At 33.3% G+C, this 18,493-nt stretch overlaps 3 protein-coding genes across 5 annotated transcripts in view; 2 read left to right on the top strand and 1 right to left on the bottom strand.

Annotated features, from left to right (window-relative positions):
- Positions 1 to 5,247, top strand: part of LOC130641271 (chymotrypsin B-like) — a 42,733-nt gene extending 37,486 nt beyond the window's left edge. For 2 of the 3 annotated variants that reach the window (XM_057448006.1, XM_057448009.1), the window contains 5 exons: positions 587 to 685; positions 1,621 to 1,656; positions 2,409 to 2,609; positions 2,740 to 2,955; positions 3,047 to 5,247. In XM_057448006.1, coding sequence (XP_057303989.1) covers positions 587 to 685; positions 1,621 to 1,656; positions 2,409 to 2,609; positions 2,740 to 2,955; positions 3,047 to 3,369 — 875 coding nt within the window. In that variant the 3' untranslated portion in view covers positions 3,370 to 5,247. The remainder of the gene's footprint in view (positions 1 to 586; positions 686 to 1,620; positions 1,657 to 2,408; positions 2,610 to 2,739; positions 2,956 to 3,046) is intronic. The other variant, XM_057448008.1, reaches the window with a different exon arrangement.
- Positions 5,248 to 5,380: 133 nt separating this feature from the next.
- Positions 5,381 to 12,758, top strand: LOC130641270 (chymotrypsin-like elastase family member 3B). The gene is made up of 8 exons (XM_057448005.1): positions 5,381 to 7,065; positions 7,456 to 7,554; positions 8,321 to 8,356; positions 8,506 to 8,619; positions 9,640 to 9,780; positions 9,858 to 10,058; positions 11,090 to 11,305; positions 12,386 to 12,758. The coding sequence occupies exons 1-8, from the start codon at positions 6,966 to 6,968 to the stop codon at positions 12,706 to 12,708; spliced, it is 1,230 nt and encodes a 409-aa protein (XP_057303988.1). The 5' UTR covers positions 5,381 to 6,965; the 3' UTR covers positions 12,709 to 12,758.
- A 1,998-nt stretch (positions 12,759 to 14,756) lies between these two features.
- On the bottom strand, positions 14,757 to 17,651 carry LOC130640664 (chymotrypsinogen B-like). Its single transcript, XM_057447182.1, has 8 exons — positions 16,836 to 17,651; positions 16,722 to 16,748; positions 16,494 to 16,604; positions 16,358 to 16,399; positions 16,069 to 16,242; positions 15,754 to 15,951; positions 15,295 to 15,501; positions 14,757 to 15,133 (listed from the first exon to the last, which is right to left on the bottom strand). The coding sequence occupies exons 1-8, from the start codon at positions 16,879 to 16,881 to the stop codon at positions 14,787 to 14,789; spliced, it is 1,152 nt and encodes a 383-aa protein (XP_057303165.1). The 5' UTR covers positions 16,882 to 17,651; the 3' UTR covers positions 14,757 to 14,786.
- Positions 17,652 to 18,493: the final 842 nt, after the last annotated feature.

The following is an 18,493-nucleotide window of genomic DNA, read 5'->3' as shown; positions in this document are numbered from 1 at the left end:
CAGATTTAAGTTTTTTTTGACATGAAATCGTTGCTTCTGGTGGTTATTTTGCTTTGCTTTAAACAAGGAGCATTTTATCAATTTACAACACCAACTGGTTAGTGATAGCTTCTTTATGATAATGATTTTGTTAATTTTAAGCGTTTTTGTGGTGCTTGTACTGGATACAACAAAAATTGTATTTGTTTGTGCGTGGTAGGCTACTTATACACCGTGTTTCCCACTACAAATCTATAGCTTGAGTCAAGTTACTAATAATAGAAATTTCCACAGATTGCGTTTACATGAAGTTTTGCAAAATTAGAAGGTTTAAAATCAAAACAATAAAAAATAAAAACGGGACAAAATTCCGAAAATATATTTTTAATGTAAACTGAGAATAATTCATATATCTGTATAACATCGATATATTACGAAGGTGATAATTTAAAACTTTATACTTTTTGCATATGAGTGTACTTTCGGTTTTGAACTTTCAAGTTTTCGTTTAGGTCCGAAGACTTACTTTATATCGGCGTAAGTGCTCAAGTGTATAGGCAGTATTAATGGTTAGAACGTACGTTTTATTCATTCTATTTTTTTTCAGCTTGCCAAGATAAAACCACGCTTTGTCGATATCTCATTCAAGATTGCAAAACCAACACCAACGTACAACGTGACTGCCAAAAGTCATGTGGGTTATGTGGTAAGATTTATATATGCAGAAGCAAAGGGTGTTTAATACTTCAATAAAATTTTCCGTAGAAGTAAACAAAGGGAACAGAACAGAACAGAAAATTTTCTGCCAGTAATTTCCACTTTATAATTCTGCGCACATTTGAATACAGAAATAAAACACGTAACTCTCGCGAATTGAAAAAAAACTTGTTGGCTAACTAATTTTCTACCTGTCGCTTCCGTACACAACGCAAAAGTTAAACTTAATTCGTCTTTGGGCAGAACAGAACGGATAAAAAAAAAATTCCGTTTACATGATGTAAACATTTTAAGTACTTATCCTCAGAAGCTTTTCTGTTCCATAAAGTGGAAGATAGCCTTAATTGACATTTGCTTTTCATTAGAAACAAAAGAATGGTGTTTTGTTTCTGATGTAGTGCAAATATAGCTTAAACTGCGTAGGGTAGGTTTTTATGGAATTTTTTGCATTTAAATAACTAAGTAGACTTCAGAATGGTTTGAGCCTACTGATCAGAAGTTTTTGAAGCTTCAACCCTTTTCGCTACATAAAATACATTTCAAATTGAAGAGTACCAGTATTTTTGCAATCATTTCTCATGCAAGTATAAAAATTCTCTTATGGGTATCGCTCCCTACTCCGTACCAAATTACCGCCTCCATTCCCATTATCTACGCCCCTAATTTAAAAAGTACTTTTACAGTGTGCTATGCCTTTAGTTATTTTATGATCTCTAGCATATTTCAGGTAAAAAAGGGTGATTAGTTGGGGATACTATACTGTAATTGACATTGGGATAACGTTGCTTCCTTCTTGCAGTCAGAAGTCTGACTTCATGAAGCCGTGGCTACGATCTTAAAATAAAGAAATTATTTTAAAAAAATAGGACCCATGCGCCCGTTTTGACGTTCAGGAAAGTCTGTGATATCATTATCGTACTTTAGGAATGATTACAAGGAAACCAACAGCAACAAGATCAGGTAAAGCGTTTTAAGATTTCTAAATTTCACAACACATATTATTGCGCGATATATCTCAAGCATGTCACAGCATATGTATCATTTATACTTTAGCATGATTTTGGTCCATTGATATTTGTAATAAGTCATCAAAAATGCTTTAAGGAATACAATAAAAACTAACTATAATCTTAAAGCTGTTTGTCTTAGTACTAGCTACTTGCTAGCTAAAAACCACATGTTAATGTTACGTCTTTTGTAACGGGACAACAACAAAAACAAGGACGGTAAAAAGAGCGACAACAAATCAATTAACTACACCTAATTTTACGACAACAAGGAAAGGTAAGGTTCGACATGAAAAAGCACAGTGCCTTAAGTGCTGGAGGAGCCAAGAAAACTACTTTTGTTGGAAGTTATGAAAGTGGAAAAACTCATGTTAGTTATGCCTGTTACAAATGCTGTTAGCGAACGATGGTTTCAGCTTTGAATCGCATAAAAACTTACCTTCAAGCTACAACCACTGATACACGGATGAATTATCTGACGGTATTGCATAGTCACACTGATAATATGAAGTAGCTAACAAATGTATTAAAAAGAGAGAAAGTCATTCAGAAATATTCGGATCCTTCCCACATTTTAAAAAGTCCAAATGCGATGTAAATTTTCTAAAAAGTTCGGGCATCCTTAAATCCACCCCAATATTAAAATTGAAGTATATTCATTCTGCAAACATGTTCACGATGACTGTTAATGCTTCTCACATTTAGCATTGTGTGGGATTTCCTCGATAAGAAGTGCTCGGATTATTAATGGAAACATTTCCAAACCAGGAGAATGGCCTTGGCAAGTAGCTTTACTAAGAGACAATGTTTTTATCTGCGGTGCAATGCTCATATCACCGACGTGGGTACTAACGGCTGCACAATGCATTGATCGCATATCAGTGTCTTCCATTAAAGTAGTACTAGGTATGGCCTATGATTTCAAGTTTTGTGATACACACTCGTATACACACTCTATTTCAATAGAAAGTTTACATTAATAGGCAAAAAAGAGCCTTAAAATAGGAGTGTTTTCTTTATGTGCAATTTATTCCAGGAGAAGATGATCGCGAAAAAGCCTCTGGAAGTGAGCAAATAATTTCTGCCGCACATTTTGAAACGCATGGAAAATATAATCAACCAACAAATTTAAACAATGACATTGCATTGATCAGATTGTCAAAACCTGCACGTTTAAATAAATACGTAAAACCTATATGTTTACCGCTGCAAGGAACGAAACCTGGAAAAGCAGGAAGCTGTTACTTATCCGGTAAATAACTTTTTATTGCATTTATTGTCTGTTTTCATTTCCTCTTTTACCATATTGACACATTTTTCGTTTATATCTTTCTGTTTTTAAGGTTGGGGAAAGTCTACTCAACCTGGCCAATATGTCAATCGTTTGCATCATGCAAAATTGTCCATCATGGAGTCTGATAAATGCAAAAAATCCAACTCAAAGTACGTTCCAATAACTCCTCAAATGTTATGTGCAACTGGTGAAAACATGGCTTCTGGTTGCTATGGCGATAATGGTGGACCGTTTGTTTGTCAGGCTGCGAATGAACGTTGGACACTGCACGGAGTATTTAGTTGGGGATCTCCACGTTGTTCGGTTTCCGATGCTTACTCCGTCTTTGCGCGAGTGTCATCATTCCGTCAATGGATTGACAGATTTGTGTAATTATCGATTTATATAAATCTTATATTCTCAATAATTTTTTTCTACCTTGTAATCAAGCTGATATTGCTTATAATTGGGTTGGTTCTTTTTTGGTGTACTACTGCTACCAAAAGTTAATTTTAGTTTACCTTAACAATCTAATATCTCTATTAGATTTAAAGTTTATGAAATGGGAGTCCCGACCGAGTGGGCTGGAAGCTTTTAATTGCTTCAGGTTGGAAAACCGACATCTTTGTTTATGTTTAAATTTACATTTTTTGAGACAACATTTTGTGTTAAGAATGTTAAACACGTTAAAAACAATTTTATCTGGCTTTACAAAGTACTAAGAAAGAAACAAAGCGTTAAAGCGACGTGTTAAGCTACCAGTAATGAAATATTAAACGTCAGGTTAAGCGCCAAAGTACAGAAAAGCCTTGCTGCATTTCTAGGTGGAACGCTGTAGTAAAAGGTATACAGTATGTCGCAAGAGAAGCGCACACAGTGTTACCGTTTCGGATGTAATGTATAACTTTCCCGCAACTTTAGCTTGAACAAAAACAGATTATTACCTGATGATACCCTGTCATAGCAAGAATCGGCCGACATATTTTAAAATTTGCAAAATGAGTTCCCGTGAAAGTTCAAAATTTAATCACACACCAGGATGAAGGCTGAGTGACTTCTTTTTACATCTTTCTGACAAACACAAAAAACTACTTTTTTGGTGTACATTGGTATTTCGTTCTGGCTGAAATCGTTGAAATCGGTCGTGAATAATGTACAAGTACGAGTAATACAAGTAAAGTTTATAACGAAATCGTCGACGTGAGATCATTGCACAAAGAAGATTACTTTCATTGTAATTGCCTCCTACTCTAGGATAACAACCACCGTACTTTGTAATAGCCGAACTAATAGCTCTGATGCTTTTTTCGGTTGGGAAAACCTTTGAGATTGCTACTCAATGACGACGTAAGCAATTACTAACATAATTTCATATTTAACAATTTTAGACAGAATAATAAATGTTGAACTATCGTTGTTTGTTGAATTGATTAGGTGGTATTTTGTCTCGTCGAAGTCATTAAAGCAAACTGAACAATAAATTTAAAAAAAGGGCAATAAATAAGGCTAGCTGGCTATAGATGGCTTGATTCTCTCCCAAAATCTACGTTTGTAGCCAAAACCTTAGTCATGAAAGGAACGATTTACATGGCATACGTAAATTCATTATTAGAAAGGCGTACTTAAATTATACGGCTTTAAATCTTTTTTTTAAGATTGACAAGTTCGGAGTACGTATTACTTACATAAAAATAATCTTGTTGCTTTTGAAAACCCGCCCTCCTTTCTACTCATGCGTGACCAGTGTTGTAAGTTCATTTTAATTGTTGCTATTGTAGCAGCTCTTGTTGAATATCTAATTTTCATGGTACTTTTCTAAATTACTTTACGGTCTGATACCAGTGTATTATAGAAGACCTTGTTTGACTTTTTCGTCTGATTTTCATATACATAAGACATACATAAGACGTATTTAAATGCCTATTTAAAAATAAATATGGAGATATATCACTAGATTTTTTTGCAACAGTCTAATTGCCATGGGAGTTAAACCTTTTTGTAGATAAAGACTAGGCTTAGAAATAACAGAACTACCCATATTAGTTTCACTAGGATAGCTGCAAGCCACATGCAAATCTCATGGAAGGGCCCTAGTCATCCAGATAGTTAATCTGCAAGGTAACAAATAGCTACAGGACCAATTAAATGTTTGTATTAAAATAATTCCCAGGTGCTTTACTGTCGGGATAGATCGAAAACCGGTGTGAAAAAAGAAACTAAACAATTTTGGTTTGTTTGTGGAATCGCTGACATGTCTTTATGAAATGCACAAATCTCAAAATTTAAGTTTATTTGTTAAATTACATTTATTAACTTTATTTTACCTGAGAAAGTCGTTATTCATTATATATTCTATAATATATAATTTATAATTTCCTTCTACTTTAAAATAGATTGAATCGCTGATTTCAAAATAATATATTATTCAGGCTACACCACCGTCCTTCTTGATTCTGAAGCAAATTCTATAACTGTATCTCCCCTCTAAAAACACACTTCTGTGACAGAGGACGATATCATCACGTACGCAATTGTTACTAGTGTCTGTAGATCATAGTTTGCAGAAACAAGTGGTGTTGATAAGTGTTTCTTTAGTTGTATCCATAACAATAACTAGAAAGTGCTACAAGTTTTATTTAAAGATTTTTAAAAGACTTCTTAAGCTTTCTCTTGTGAAGGATAGTGGGAGTTATTTTACTTGGCATCGTATTTTAATCCTGTCCTGCAAATATTGTCTAAATAAATTGGATTTATGCTCCATTGGGAAAGGATAGAATCTTTTCGTTTATGAATCTAGGAATAAAGTAACTTTTCTTATTTTCCCGAAACACGTTATAACAAAATATACGTATTTTTATTGGTCAGCATTTATTATATATATTGTTCCTATACAAACAAGAAAGGTACATAATGAAAGAAATAGATCTTGAATGATCCTTTTGTTAAGGATAGTGGGAATTGATTTTACAGAAAATGTATAACAAAATATGCGTTTTTTTATTGGTCAGAATTTATTATAAATATAGTTCATATACAAACAATAAACGGGAGAATTTGATGCTTTATCGGCGTGTAACTGTATGTCACTGTGCTGTTCCATGTTAGGACAACGGCCAATAGTCGGACGATGAATTGATCAGTCAAATTTGACTGGTCACTCTGGAGGTTGGGTAGGGTGTCCAGGCCCAAAGAATACATGATGAAAACATTTACAGTTCACCCGATGATTACAAAAGTTTACTTTGTTTATATCAAAGAGCAACATTAACAAAATCAATCACCAAAAAAAACATGTTTGAGTTGAAGTGTGGTGTGCTAAATAGGTTAGTTGGACTACATCCCTCAACAAGTCAAAAAAACAACATATTTTTTCCATCTGTTGTTGCTGAAATATTAGAGCTTTAGATACCTTTAGCTGTACAAGGCAGATCTTATATCAAATTAGAAAACTCCAATTTTCTCTCACAGAGTCCTATAATTTCGTTCAATTTTTCAGCAATGTCAAACGTTTGTCTCCAGTTAGTCACTGTCAAAAAATGGGCTTTTAGTCATTACACTGGATTTAATTTTGGATAGGATAATACATTACAACCTTTTTAAATGACAATATGTTTTGTAATACTTATAAACCATCCGTGCAGGTAACTGCAATTATGAAGATAAAATTTAAAATGATGTATTATTTGTACAAAAAGATCTTTTAAAATTGTACCAGCTGCACAACAACGTGAAAAAACCGATTTTTTATATAAAACATTTGCCACCCACTTGAGTGCTCGATAAATATTCTTAAAAAAGAAAATTAATTGAAAATCGCTGATACCAACATACGCCTGAGGAGTTGGAGGCACTAGTCATAGAACAACTTTCAATGTTTCGTTTGTAAAATAAACAAACACACTTTCTTCAATTATATAATTATTTAAATAGTTTCAAGTTTCATTTCAAAAGATATTATCATTGAGTCTACGTGACGTTTCAGCCTTACAATGTTCAAATTGAAAACGTTTCTTTTGGTGATTTGCCTAATTCACTACAGTCAAGAAATATTTTTTCGAATCAGATTTAGACGACGCACATCGCCAACTGGTTAGTGATTACATTTTTCTTTTCGAATTCTGAAACTTATTTTCCATATTTTACATAACTGAATTTTCAAAAAAAAACCATATGAACCAAATTCACGGTAAATTAATTTTTATGGTTTGCTCCCTGTGACGTGGTAGTCTAAGTCGTCTATTTCATTAAAAAAGTTTTAATAATTCCTGCTCTTGATTTTAATTTGCTAAAGAAGATTTTAATGAAACGAACATGAAATTATGGGGTCGTTCAATTTTGGAATTATATTTTATGGCTTTTAAACCTGATAAAATTATCGCACCGAAGTCTTTTAGAATGTGATATATTTTTTTCGTTTTGATATTTTTGTCTGACAAGAACATCACAACTCAAATAATATTTGCCATATTTGTTTTTTAGTTTGTCGAGACAGAAGCGTAAATTGTAAATATCACATCCAAAATTGTCAAACCAACAGTGATGTACGTTACTATTGTCAAAAGTCATGTGGATTATGTGGTTAGTATGACAGGCAACAGAAATTGTACTTTTTATTGGCTTACTTTTCTTAGAACCAGGTTCTTGAGGTATTCCTATATTTTTTCACTTGTTAAGCCCGAAAATGTTTTTTCTTTTGTTCATATATTTTGAGCATTTTTAATACACTTTGCAAACTTGCATCACATGGTTTTATGAAATATTCTGTCTTTTCTCATGTTTATTGCGTCTGTTTCGGTAAATAAAGGGAAAATCAATTATATTGCAAACCTTCCATTGTTCTTATTTTTCTAGCAATTCTTAGTCTCGTTGTTGTGGGAAACACGGGCCTTATGCTTGATGCTCCCTTAAATATCGACATGCACAAGATTTGCGAAATTGCAATAATTGGTTCTGTAAATGATACCGTCTTTAAATGTGTTTCTTGCGCTTGTTTTGGCAAAAAAAGAGAAAATCATTAACATTGCACCATTCTTTACTTCATCATATGATACTGGCACGCGGTTATTTTGTTTAAGAAACCTCTTTTGTGTGATAAACTTTCTTATTGAAATAATTTAATATAAAAACAAAAAGGCTTGCTAAATAAAAGACACATTTGTTTTTTTAAAAAAAGAACAAAAACCAAGGAGTCAATATAATTCAAGGCAGAATTTTCGAAAATTAATTGCTTCGATTCCTCTAAACTTGTACTCAAATTTTACATCGTAAATATTTGTAATGAATTGTCAAACAACTAAGAAAAAAAAGGTCAAAATATTTGGCAAACTTTTTTATTCTATTTTAGGAACAACTACAAGACAACCAACAATTACAAAACCAGGTTGGTGCAAAAATGTTTCTTAATCATTACTGGCTTTTAAATTTGACTTGGATTGAATCTCCACTTCCTACTTTTTAAAAAGGTTTTATTCTAGTCCTATGTTACTTATATGTATATTTCAAACTATTCATTAGGGTAGTATTTTTTAGCATGTGTTGATCCACCACAATGCGACTATTATACTAAAGGCGTAAAAGAACTTGTGTGCGCAGCTCCATTGATACAGATACAATGCCGTGCTTTATGTGACAATTGCGGTAAATGTAAGTATTAAGTATTTTTTGTGCACATTTCTGTTTTACATAGACGTAACCTATTTAAACAATAAAATCAACACATATTTAGCTTCTCAAAACTTAAGCTACAATTTGTGACTGAGGAAGGGACCCAGACGGTTTATGTTTGGTAGCGTTGGGCAGACTAATTCATTCTCTTTACGAAACATAGGAGCTCTTTTTACAGCAACGTTATCCTCAGGACTTATAACAGTCTAATTGTGAGGCTTTTTTGCCCGATTTAGCTCGGATATCTTCAACCAAGTCACCTTGAGGTTTTTAAATGGGCATTTCCAATTTTGAGATTTGCTGTCAATATCAAGTAGACTAAACTCCAGTCCGCGTTTTGGTTGGCATGTACCTTTTGGAAGATAATATGTTGTTGGGCTGTAGTCATGCAAAGTACATAAAAGTAATATATAGGGTTTATATTTAGCAAAAGGTTTAGAATTTATAGGACTAAGCCATAGGCCTAAATAAACCCTACACGTAAACAATGTGGATCGGAAGCCTCAGATTAGTTGCAATAAGTTTCTCCTCTACGAGTCTTAACAGGGTATATTGTCCTAAGTGGCTTTCCTAAGCATTAAGCTTGTAAAACGCCAACATCTTTGTCAAGACCGGCACAATTTTTTACGTTTTTTGATATGTTTGGTATACTTATCTTCTTATTTTTTTGAGGATTAAAAAAATAACTTTATTTATCGTGTTTGTTGATGTGCAGAACATATATCAAACTAATTCTTTGTGACGTTTAAAGTTGATATAATTTTTAAGTAAAAAGTATTTGCAATATGATCGCAACTTCGTGTGATGTATAACTTGAATATATACTTTGGTGACAAAAAATACTGAATAACATAAAGAAGATTTCTAAAAAACATTTCAAAAAAACGTGCTGGAAGAAGACAGATATATCCTCCTGTCCGTCACTCCTATTTTAAACATTGTATCAACTTCATTTTGGTTGAAATATTCATATTATGTAATACGTGCTTTTTTCTGTAGGGACAACGCCAACGAAAACGACAACAAAACCAACAACAAAACCAACAACAAAACCAACAACAACAACAACAAAAACAACAACAAAAGCAGCAACAACAACAAGTAAAGCAACTACTAGAAAAATTACTACAACGACGAAAGGTAAGGTTTGACCTGAAAAAGTATATTCATTCTACAAACATGTTCACACGATGACTGTTAATGCTTCTCACATTTAGCATTGTGTGGGATATCCTCGATAAGAAGTGCTCGGATTATCAATGGAAACATTTCCAAACCAGGAGAATGGCCTTGGCAAGCAGCTTTACTAAGAGACGATGTTTTTATCTGCGGTGGAGTGCTCATATCACCGACGTGGGTACTAACGGCCGCACAATGCATTGATCGCATATCAGTGTCTTCCATTAAAGTAGTACTAGGTAAGATACGAATCTAGATTACTGTGATATAAGGAACACATAATATAACACAATTATTGTTTTTCAATATATTATTTTTATATTGTAGTCTTTATCTCTGCTTCTCTTTTGATAAATCAGCTTACTTGAAGTTTAAGATGAGCTAGAAATGAACTATATATAAACATTTTAGAAACATCTTTTGGGGTTCGATTGTATACCCTTAAAATGCTTTTTAGAGGAAGGCCTGTAAATAGATCATTTTTCTTTTTATGGAAGTATTTTGTGATTTAACAGTTAAATGTACCTATAATCTTAGTTTTTTATATGACAGAACATTCAGTCAGCTACTATCTTTGATTCAGATGGATTGACCTTGTACTTTTCCAGATGGCTAACATTCTCACAATGCTAAAACATTATTTTTTTGTGAGATTCATTGGCGACTTTAATGTGTCCTCTTGAGTAATAACTGGTGATGGGATGGAGCAGGGTGGGATGGGGTGGCGAAAACCCTTGTATTTGAACAAGGATATTTCTCTGCATCACTTTTAGTTAGTTTTAAAAAAGACAAAAAAGTTGATATGACGTCCCGCCTGATTTCATGGGACGCAATAAATAATTAGTAAAAAATTCGGACATTTTTCTTTATATCCTTTTTAACAATTTTACAGCCTTTTATGCATTTATCAAGTGATTTTCAAAATCTAAATCGAGTGTCAGTACATGTTTCTCTCTTTCTTATGCTTAGTCTTGATTTGATGACATCTCTTGAATTCTTTTGCCTTAACTGTCCGTGTGTCAAGTTTTGTGCAAAACGATGTTTCTAAATCTTTCGGAAGGTGGGGGAAGAGACTTTTTTACTCCACCCCCTCCCCTCCCCCAGTTTTTGGGAGTACCCAAAAAGCCCGTTCTAAGCACTCCATAAAAAATTTTTAAAAAATTAAAAAATTTAAACTGATCTGTCACCATATGAGCAACCATAGCAATGTAAGGTAAAAAAATTTGTGGAATAGGTAAGTGAATATTAAAATTATTATTTTACTTTCTAGGAGAACATCATCGCGAAGTACCCTCTGGAAATGAGCAAATAATTTCTGCTGCACATTTTGAAACGCATGGAAAATATAACCAACCAACAAATTTAAACAACGACATTGCATTGATAAGATTGTCAAAACCTGCACGTTTAAATAAATACGTAAAACCTATATGTTTGCCACAGCAAGGAACGAAACCTGGAAAAGCAGGGAGGTGTTATTTATCTGGTAAATAAGTTTTTAATGCTCATTATTTATCTGAATGCCTTAGCCCTTAGAATCCACAGGTCGCCCGTACACATTCTGGTCCTCAGGTTTTCGTCGTCGTACATATTCTGGTCATGCATCTTTGTTCTCCTGTTAGCATGAATTGAAAAAATTAGTTTGCAAGGGGTTCGAAATTGACGCGGCGAAATCACTTTGATCCATCCTTTTGGAATAAAAAGGAAAAAATTTGGTATGCCACGCCCATTTTCGAAAGCACTAGTTTATATTTTTTAAATTTATCGATAAATTAATGCTCTTATTTATCGAAAATTTTTAATTGTGGATTCTTACGTTTTATATAGTTTAAATAGTTTAGGTCATTGCTTTTAACACCCTTTGACGTCCGAGGGGGTTACTATGTGCCTACTTGATCCTTATTTCATTTTTCAATTTTAAGCTTGTCGTCCTATACAATTATCCATTTCCATTCCAGTTAGTAAAAAGGTACTCCTCCAGGTAACATTTGCTCTAAATAAACTGTATTGCATTAAAAATTTAAACTATTTTTGCTCTTTTGTTTAATTGGCGACTCAAATTAGTAGAATAATAAGACTGAATAAATAAAATCGTGTAAAATATCGTGTAAAATATCGTTTAAAATATCGTGTAAAATATCGTGGAAAATATCGTGTAAAATATCGTGTAAAATATCGTGTAAAATATCGTGTGAAATATTGTGTAAAATATCGTGTAAAATATCGTGTAAAATATCGTGTAAAATATCGTGTAAAATATCGTGTAAAATATCGTGTAAAATATCGTGCGAAATATCGTGTAAAATATCGTGTAAAATATCGTGCGAAATATCAAAATTATTATTAACTTCAACAATTCTCAAGCATATATTTGTTAAAAATATATGCCATCTTCGAGAATGGGAAGGAAAAATGCTGACGTCTGCTAAAATTATATTTGAAAATCATTACTTGAAGTGTGGTTTTTAATTTCCTTGTGACAAAGGAAAACTAATCTATATCTATAACCTAAAATAACGGAGGTTATGAGGATTAACATATCATTCAACATTTATGATTTTTTAAGGCTGGGGAAAATCTACTCAACCGGGAAATCATGTCAGAGAATTGCATCATGGAAAATTGTCCATCGTAGAGTATGGTAAATGCAAAAAATCCAACTCTAAGTACGTTCCAATAACTCCTCAAATGTTATGTGCAACTGGTGAAAACATGGCTTCTGGTTGCTTCGGAGATAATGGTGGACCGTTTGTTTGTCAGGCTGCGGATGGACGTTGGACACTGCACGGAGTATTTAGTTGGGGATCTCCACGGTGTTCGGCTTCCGATGCTTACTCAGTCTTTGCGCGAGTGTCAGCATTTCGTCAATGGATTGACAGATTTGTGTAATTATTGATTTATATCAATCTTATTATTGTCAATAAATCTTTTTGTTTCAATTGTTATTTATCATTTTTGGTGGTTCTCATTATATTTGTGTCCAGTCCATATTACCTGTTCTTTTAATTTTTGCGATGTCGCACAAGCCTGATTGTCTGTTAACCGCTTAATGTGTGTTATAGTTATAACTTGTGTTTCTGTCAACATCAGCCAATGAGTGGTCCGTAGATGGCTCCAAATGATACTATATTAAAAGAGTAGAGAAAGTGACCTGGAGTAGGTACTCTATCCACTATCACACTCAGTATGATTTAAGACCCTTTCTACGTAGTTCAAACTCTGGCAACCTTAGGAGTACATGTCAAATGCTATACCATCACGATGGTATCTCCGATGGTCATGCCTTGGAAAGTCATCAATTACTTTATTTGCTGACAGTCAAAAAGAATGAATTACAGTATCAATACTTGTAATCTTACCAAGATATTTTGATTCGCTGTGAACTATAAAGAATGAGAATTGTACTGAAAGTTGTAATGAATACTGCTAATCGTACATCTTCTATGGATAGTGGCGAGTTCCCCTTTATTTTTTAAATTTTTGCAAAAAATATTTTTGTTTTTAGAACAGAATTTATCAAAGCAAACAATTTCGTTTGTTACAAAGTGCTCCGGCCTGTTTGACTAGGTATAGCTTTTCTTGGTCACGTGATTCACTGTTGAAATTGCGTAAATTTTCCTAACTTTAAGTGGGACTTGTCAAAAATTTGACACTTTGTGGATATTGCATTATTAGGACAGGGTAAATATATTTGCATTTTAAAAATGGCTGACATTAACGTGATGGCTTAAAATGATACATTTGTTATATAAATATTTCTTACGTGTATGTTGGTCATCACGCGGTTGCCAAGAGGTTTCTGATGATTTTCATGGGTACTAAGGATAAAATACGTACCATGTTTGAGGTAAATATTAATCCGACTTAAATGACGTTGGTTCTAATCTCAATGACGTCATTACATTGCTTTTCTTACCACAACCATCTATAAATGCAATATTCTTTATATGTATCAAATATAATGGCATAAGTGTATTCTTAAAATAGCAAACTTTCTTGCAGTTATGACGTCATTGCCTATTCAATGACGTCATTAAGACTTACTTTTCATGTAAAATTGGTATATAGTACACTAGTGCAGCAAAAATTACAGCCGCAACATCATGAATACGTAAAAAAATAAGGCATAAAGAGGAACATAGTTTATTTCATGTATGCGTGACGTCATTTTTAATCCTTATGACGTCATTAAATATTTTTTTTACCTGAAATGAATTCGTATTAGGACGTTCTATAATTGTGCTAACATAATCACTTAAGCGTGATTTATGTCCCCCGCATTCACTTTATGCCCCCAGGGTTGCACGAGCCAAAAATGGCCCGATATAGTAGTGCTAAAAAAGCGTAGAATTCATCTTTACTAGACTTATAAAAGATATAACGTCTCTACAATTTTTTTCCAATGCACGCAATGGTCAAGTACATCCTTTTGTTTTTTAATCGTGTCAAACGAAAGGTAACAGCGCAGGATCCGTTTCATCTGATATAAAAAGAAATTCTACGATGGTCATTTTTGGTTATACGACTTTTGAAAAAAGACCTAATTGGCTCTTGAAAAGCATTTAATTTAATCGTTAGACAGTCCCGGTTCTTATATTGTCACATGCTTAATATACTATCTGATATTTTGTCGATTTAAATGAGTTTAATAGCTATCACGAAGATTGACCTAACATTAAAATAATACGCAATTTAAGTCCAATTTTTTAAAACAAAATTAATTAGATATTAATTAGATAATTGCATCTTTTTTATTGTTACCCAGGAACAACATTTTGAAATTTTTGATGTCACTGTTTTTAACTAAGTCACATAAACGACATAAGGAATTTTAGGATACGCCCTATCTTTTTTCTGTAGGGCTATACGATCACAGACAGTGTACACATAGAGGGGCCGCCCCCCTTTAACACATAATCTAACCCTTTTAAAGAAAATTTTTAAATATATGTTTTTGTTATATTTTTTTAGTTATTGAACTTTTTTACAAGTTTATCAATCCAGTCACGAAATGCCGCAACCTTTGCAAAAACAGTAGCCCCGTGCTTTATATCACATTTTGGTGACCCCCAACTAACAACGCCTTGTAGCACCCATCTCCCACCAGTTTGCTGACACACAAATGGACCACCCGAATCACCATGACAGCCTGATTGTCGATTATAACCTTTATTAGCGCCACATATCATTCTGTTAGTGACAGGAGCAAGTTTTGAATTTCTCTGTTCACACTCAGTATGATTTAGGACAAGCAAACTTGCATGTTGCAATTCTTGTGAACCAAAGAAACCAGCAGGACTTGTCTTGCCCCAACCTAAATTGTAAAAGATAAAAAGATAACCATGCAACGAGCCTCCAATTGTGATGCCTTGATGTGATCAATCGTCTCTAACACAGCATATCTTAAAGATTTTTTACTTTGAGTCCAAAATTATTGTTTTTACAACTCTTGATACAACAAGAAGGAGGCCTTACCAGAAATATAACATTTAGTACCAACAGCCACCTTCTCATTTTTCCCTGGCAAGCAAACTGTTTGGACATATTTATTCAGAATTGCTGGTTTTGATAATTTCAAGAGAGCAATATCGTTATCTGGTCTGACGTAATCTGGATGGTAAATTAAATACTTGACTTTGAAAGTTTGTTCATTGTTGGACACACGTGATCGATGTAGGTCACCTAAAGAAGAAGTTGTGTGTACCTATGTAGATAATCTATTGGTTCTATCAAGATTTTACAGTCAACCATATATCATTTTGGTAATTTAGTACTACACTGGTACAACCACAGTATTTGATCGAGGACAACACTCATTCCAAAAATTTGAGTAGCATATTTCCCCTTTTTAACTAAACCCTCTGGTTATTATAGTCATTAAAATTCACAGTGTATAAAGACAGAAAGAATTTTATTAGGGAAAGATTTACATACCTAGAATAACTTCTAATTCTTCTGCGTTGTGTTTATTTACACAATGCGCAGCCGTTAGCACCCACTCCGGCGTAATTAATGAACCACCGCAGGTGGAGTGTCCTCTAGTTTTAAGGTTAACTTGCCACGGCCATTGACCAGCTTTTGATGTCCTTCCAGAGATGACACGCCCTTTTGCAAAAGATCGGCCACAAATTTCTACGAGTTAGGATTAACTTTTTAACAAAAATTTGACATAAATAAGACATGCTGCTCACATGTAAATGATTTCTATATATTCCTTTAAATAAAATATAAAATATCAAACATAAGAACCTCTTGGTGTCGTTGATGTAGGGTTTGTAAACGCTTTAGTTGTTAATGTAGCGGTTGGTGTTGCTTTCCTTGTTGTTGTTTTTGTTGTTGTTGTTGTTGTTGTTGTTGTAAATGCTGTTTTGATCTTCGTTATTGTTCTTATTGGCGAGCGCGTAGTGGAGGATGCTTCTTTAGCTAAACGAGTGTTTTTAACACTTTTGCATACACAAACTTTTTGACATTATAGAGAAATTGCAACCTCTAACAAAACAAACAAAGCAGAACAAAACAAAACAAAACAAACAAATACTTGTTCCATGTGTTACAACAGGACTTGTTGTGGATGATGTTCCTGGAATTAAAAAACTAGTATTATAATAACAATGGGTTAGGTTTGTTATTGGCATGTGTGACCACAAACTTATAAACCTTTTAATTTTACTTACCACACAAGCCACATGTCTTCGTACAACGTTTTCTCAACCAATCAGCCACCTTACAGTATCCTCGATTTTTATAAAATAAACAGTTCCCACTGCTCATATCATCCCTGCATCCTAAATACATTTTTGGTCCACATTAATGACGATGTATATGAAATTGATAAAAGTTGTTAGCGACATTTTGCCAAAAGAAAAGCAAAGTTTGTAAAATATGGATTAACATAATTTTACCTTTCTGAGCAAGAATAATACCTAAAACTAAAAAAAAGAAGAAATGTAAAAAGGTAGCAAATAGCAAACAGAGTTATCTTACATTATAAATTTGAAATGAATTTATAGACAAACCTGTAAGTTGTAGTAAGTAGAATAAAAAACTTTTCTTGCTCCACATTGTTGCTTACCTCTAGCCTATCAACTTAAAAATGTTGTGGCTCGAGCTTGCGACGTTATAGTTTCGGTAGCACTGTGTTTTTAAAGTTGCATCAAAAGCAGTATGAAAATCTTTTTTATTTATGTAAAATGCTAGCAAGTTCTGATATAAACTTTTTTTGACATATTTTGACTTTGCCTAAAGTTTGGCAGGACAAATGTACTATTTTACCATAATATTAATTTTCATGGTGATAGAAAACTAAGTGTGTAGCAACTCTTTTGTTCGCCTTTAAGGCGACATTGATATTTTCAGCTACATACACAACACTTGAATAACACTAATATTTCCACTTGTTGTTTCAACAAAACTTTGACATTAAAAATTAATTAAGTTTTTTTATTGTAATATTATTGACTTAATTTTTCATCTATTTCAATTTTATGCAAAACTACTTGAAAAACGCATGACATTTGATAAGGACTTGATTTTGTTTCCTTTGCCAATTACATTAGTTGGTGGACAGGGAGAAAAAAATTTCGTGTTTACACATCAATCAGTTTATGTGCCCTTGTATTAAACCCATATATTATGACAAATCTCCTTAATGCCATCTGTCTGTTTGTGCGCGAGAAAAATTCGTGTTACGGAACCACGAAATACGGTAAATCACGGGTTGACGACTAGTCTATATTGTAATACTCGCTCTTTGTTTCTGAGCCAAGTTGAAGACCGACGAGCTGTAATGGAAAACGTCAATACATACACCTATAATTATAGTATTAACCCCCGTCTAAGTAAATTGCGTTACTTCATGTAAACAGGGGGCAAGGATGTACGAAATAGAGATGTTTTAAATATGTATGGCAAACAATTTTCGACATGTGGAATAAAATGTGTTTTTAAAGTGAAACAAAATCGAAAGCTTTGCTTAACATAGTTTTATTACAAGTAGGCATATTACATACTCCAAAATCTTTAACATTGGAAGAAGTTTCTAAAAACCTTTCTGAAAACGAGTTTTCATAGATTACCAGACGCCAGACATGAAAAATTTCGCAATTTTGCAATATTTAGAGACCTGTCTATGAAAGTAAAATGATTTTGGAGTATATAATGGGGATCACTGTGTTAAACCAGCCTACCAAATTTCATTTTAACTGCTCTTAGTTTTTCATGTGAAATGTTGTCACAAGTATACGCCCTTTTTTCTTGCAAGTTTAGCCTGAAAAGGGTGTGGCCATATTAAAATATTTAAAAATTTTAAGCCACCATGTCTTTGATGTATTCCTACTATCATTTTTTGATGAAAAAAGACATAAACAAAGGTGAAATCAATTTTTAGGTTTTTTTCCCTAGGAACCCCTTAAAAGCATATAGTTACCCAAGAAACCCTAAAAAAAATAAGATCTGGAAACTAAGTTGAGTACATGTATGCAATAAACCATCTATTTTTTGCTAATTTGATTAACTTGCTTATTGTTGTATCCCACGAGATGTGTAAATTCAATTAGTTTCAAAATTAGATCGGTACAATCCTTTGAATCGAATTTTACCATTGTCGTAGGTGTTGCACGGAAAACTATGAAAGAACACCGATAAGGTTTAACCAGCTGATCAATTCAAAATCTAA

This window comes from Hydractinia symbiolongicarpus, chromosome 4 (assembly GCF_029227915.1).
Source record: "Hydractinia symbiolongicarpus strain clone_291-10 chromosome 4, HSymV2.1, whole genome shotgun sequence".
NCBI classification, from domain to species: Eukaryota; Metazoa; Cnidaria; class Hydrozoa; order Anthoathecata; family Hydractiniidae; genus Hydractinia; species Hydractinia symbiolongicarpus.
The sequence above is the reverse complement of the archived record's forward strand: the minus strand, read 5'-3'. Positions and strand labels throughout refer to the sequence as shown.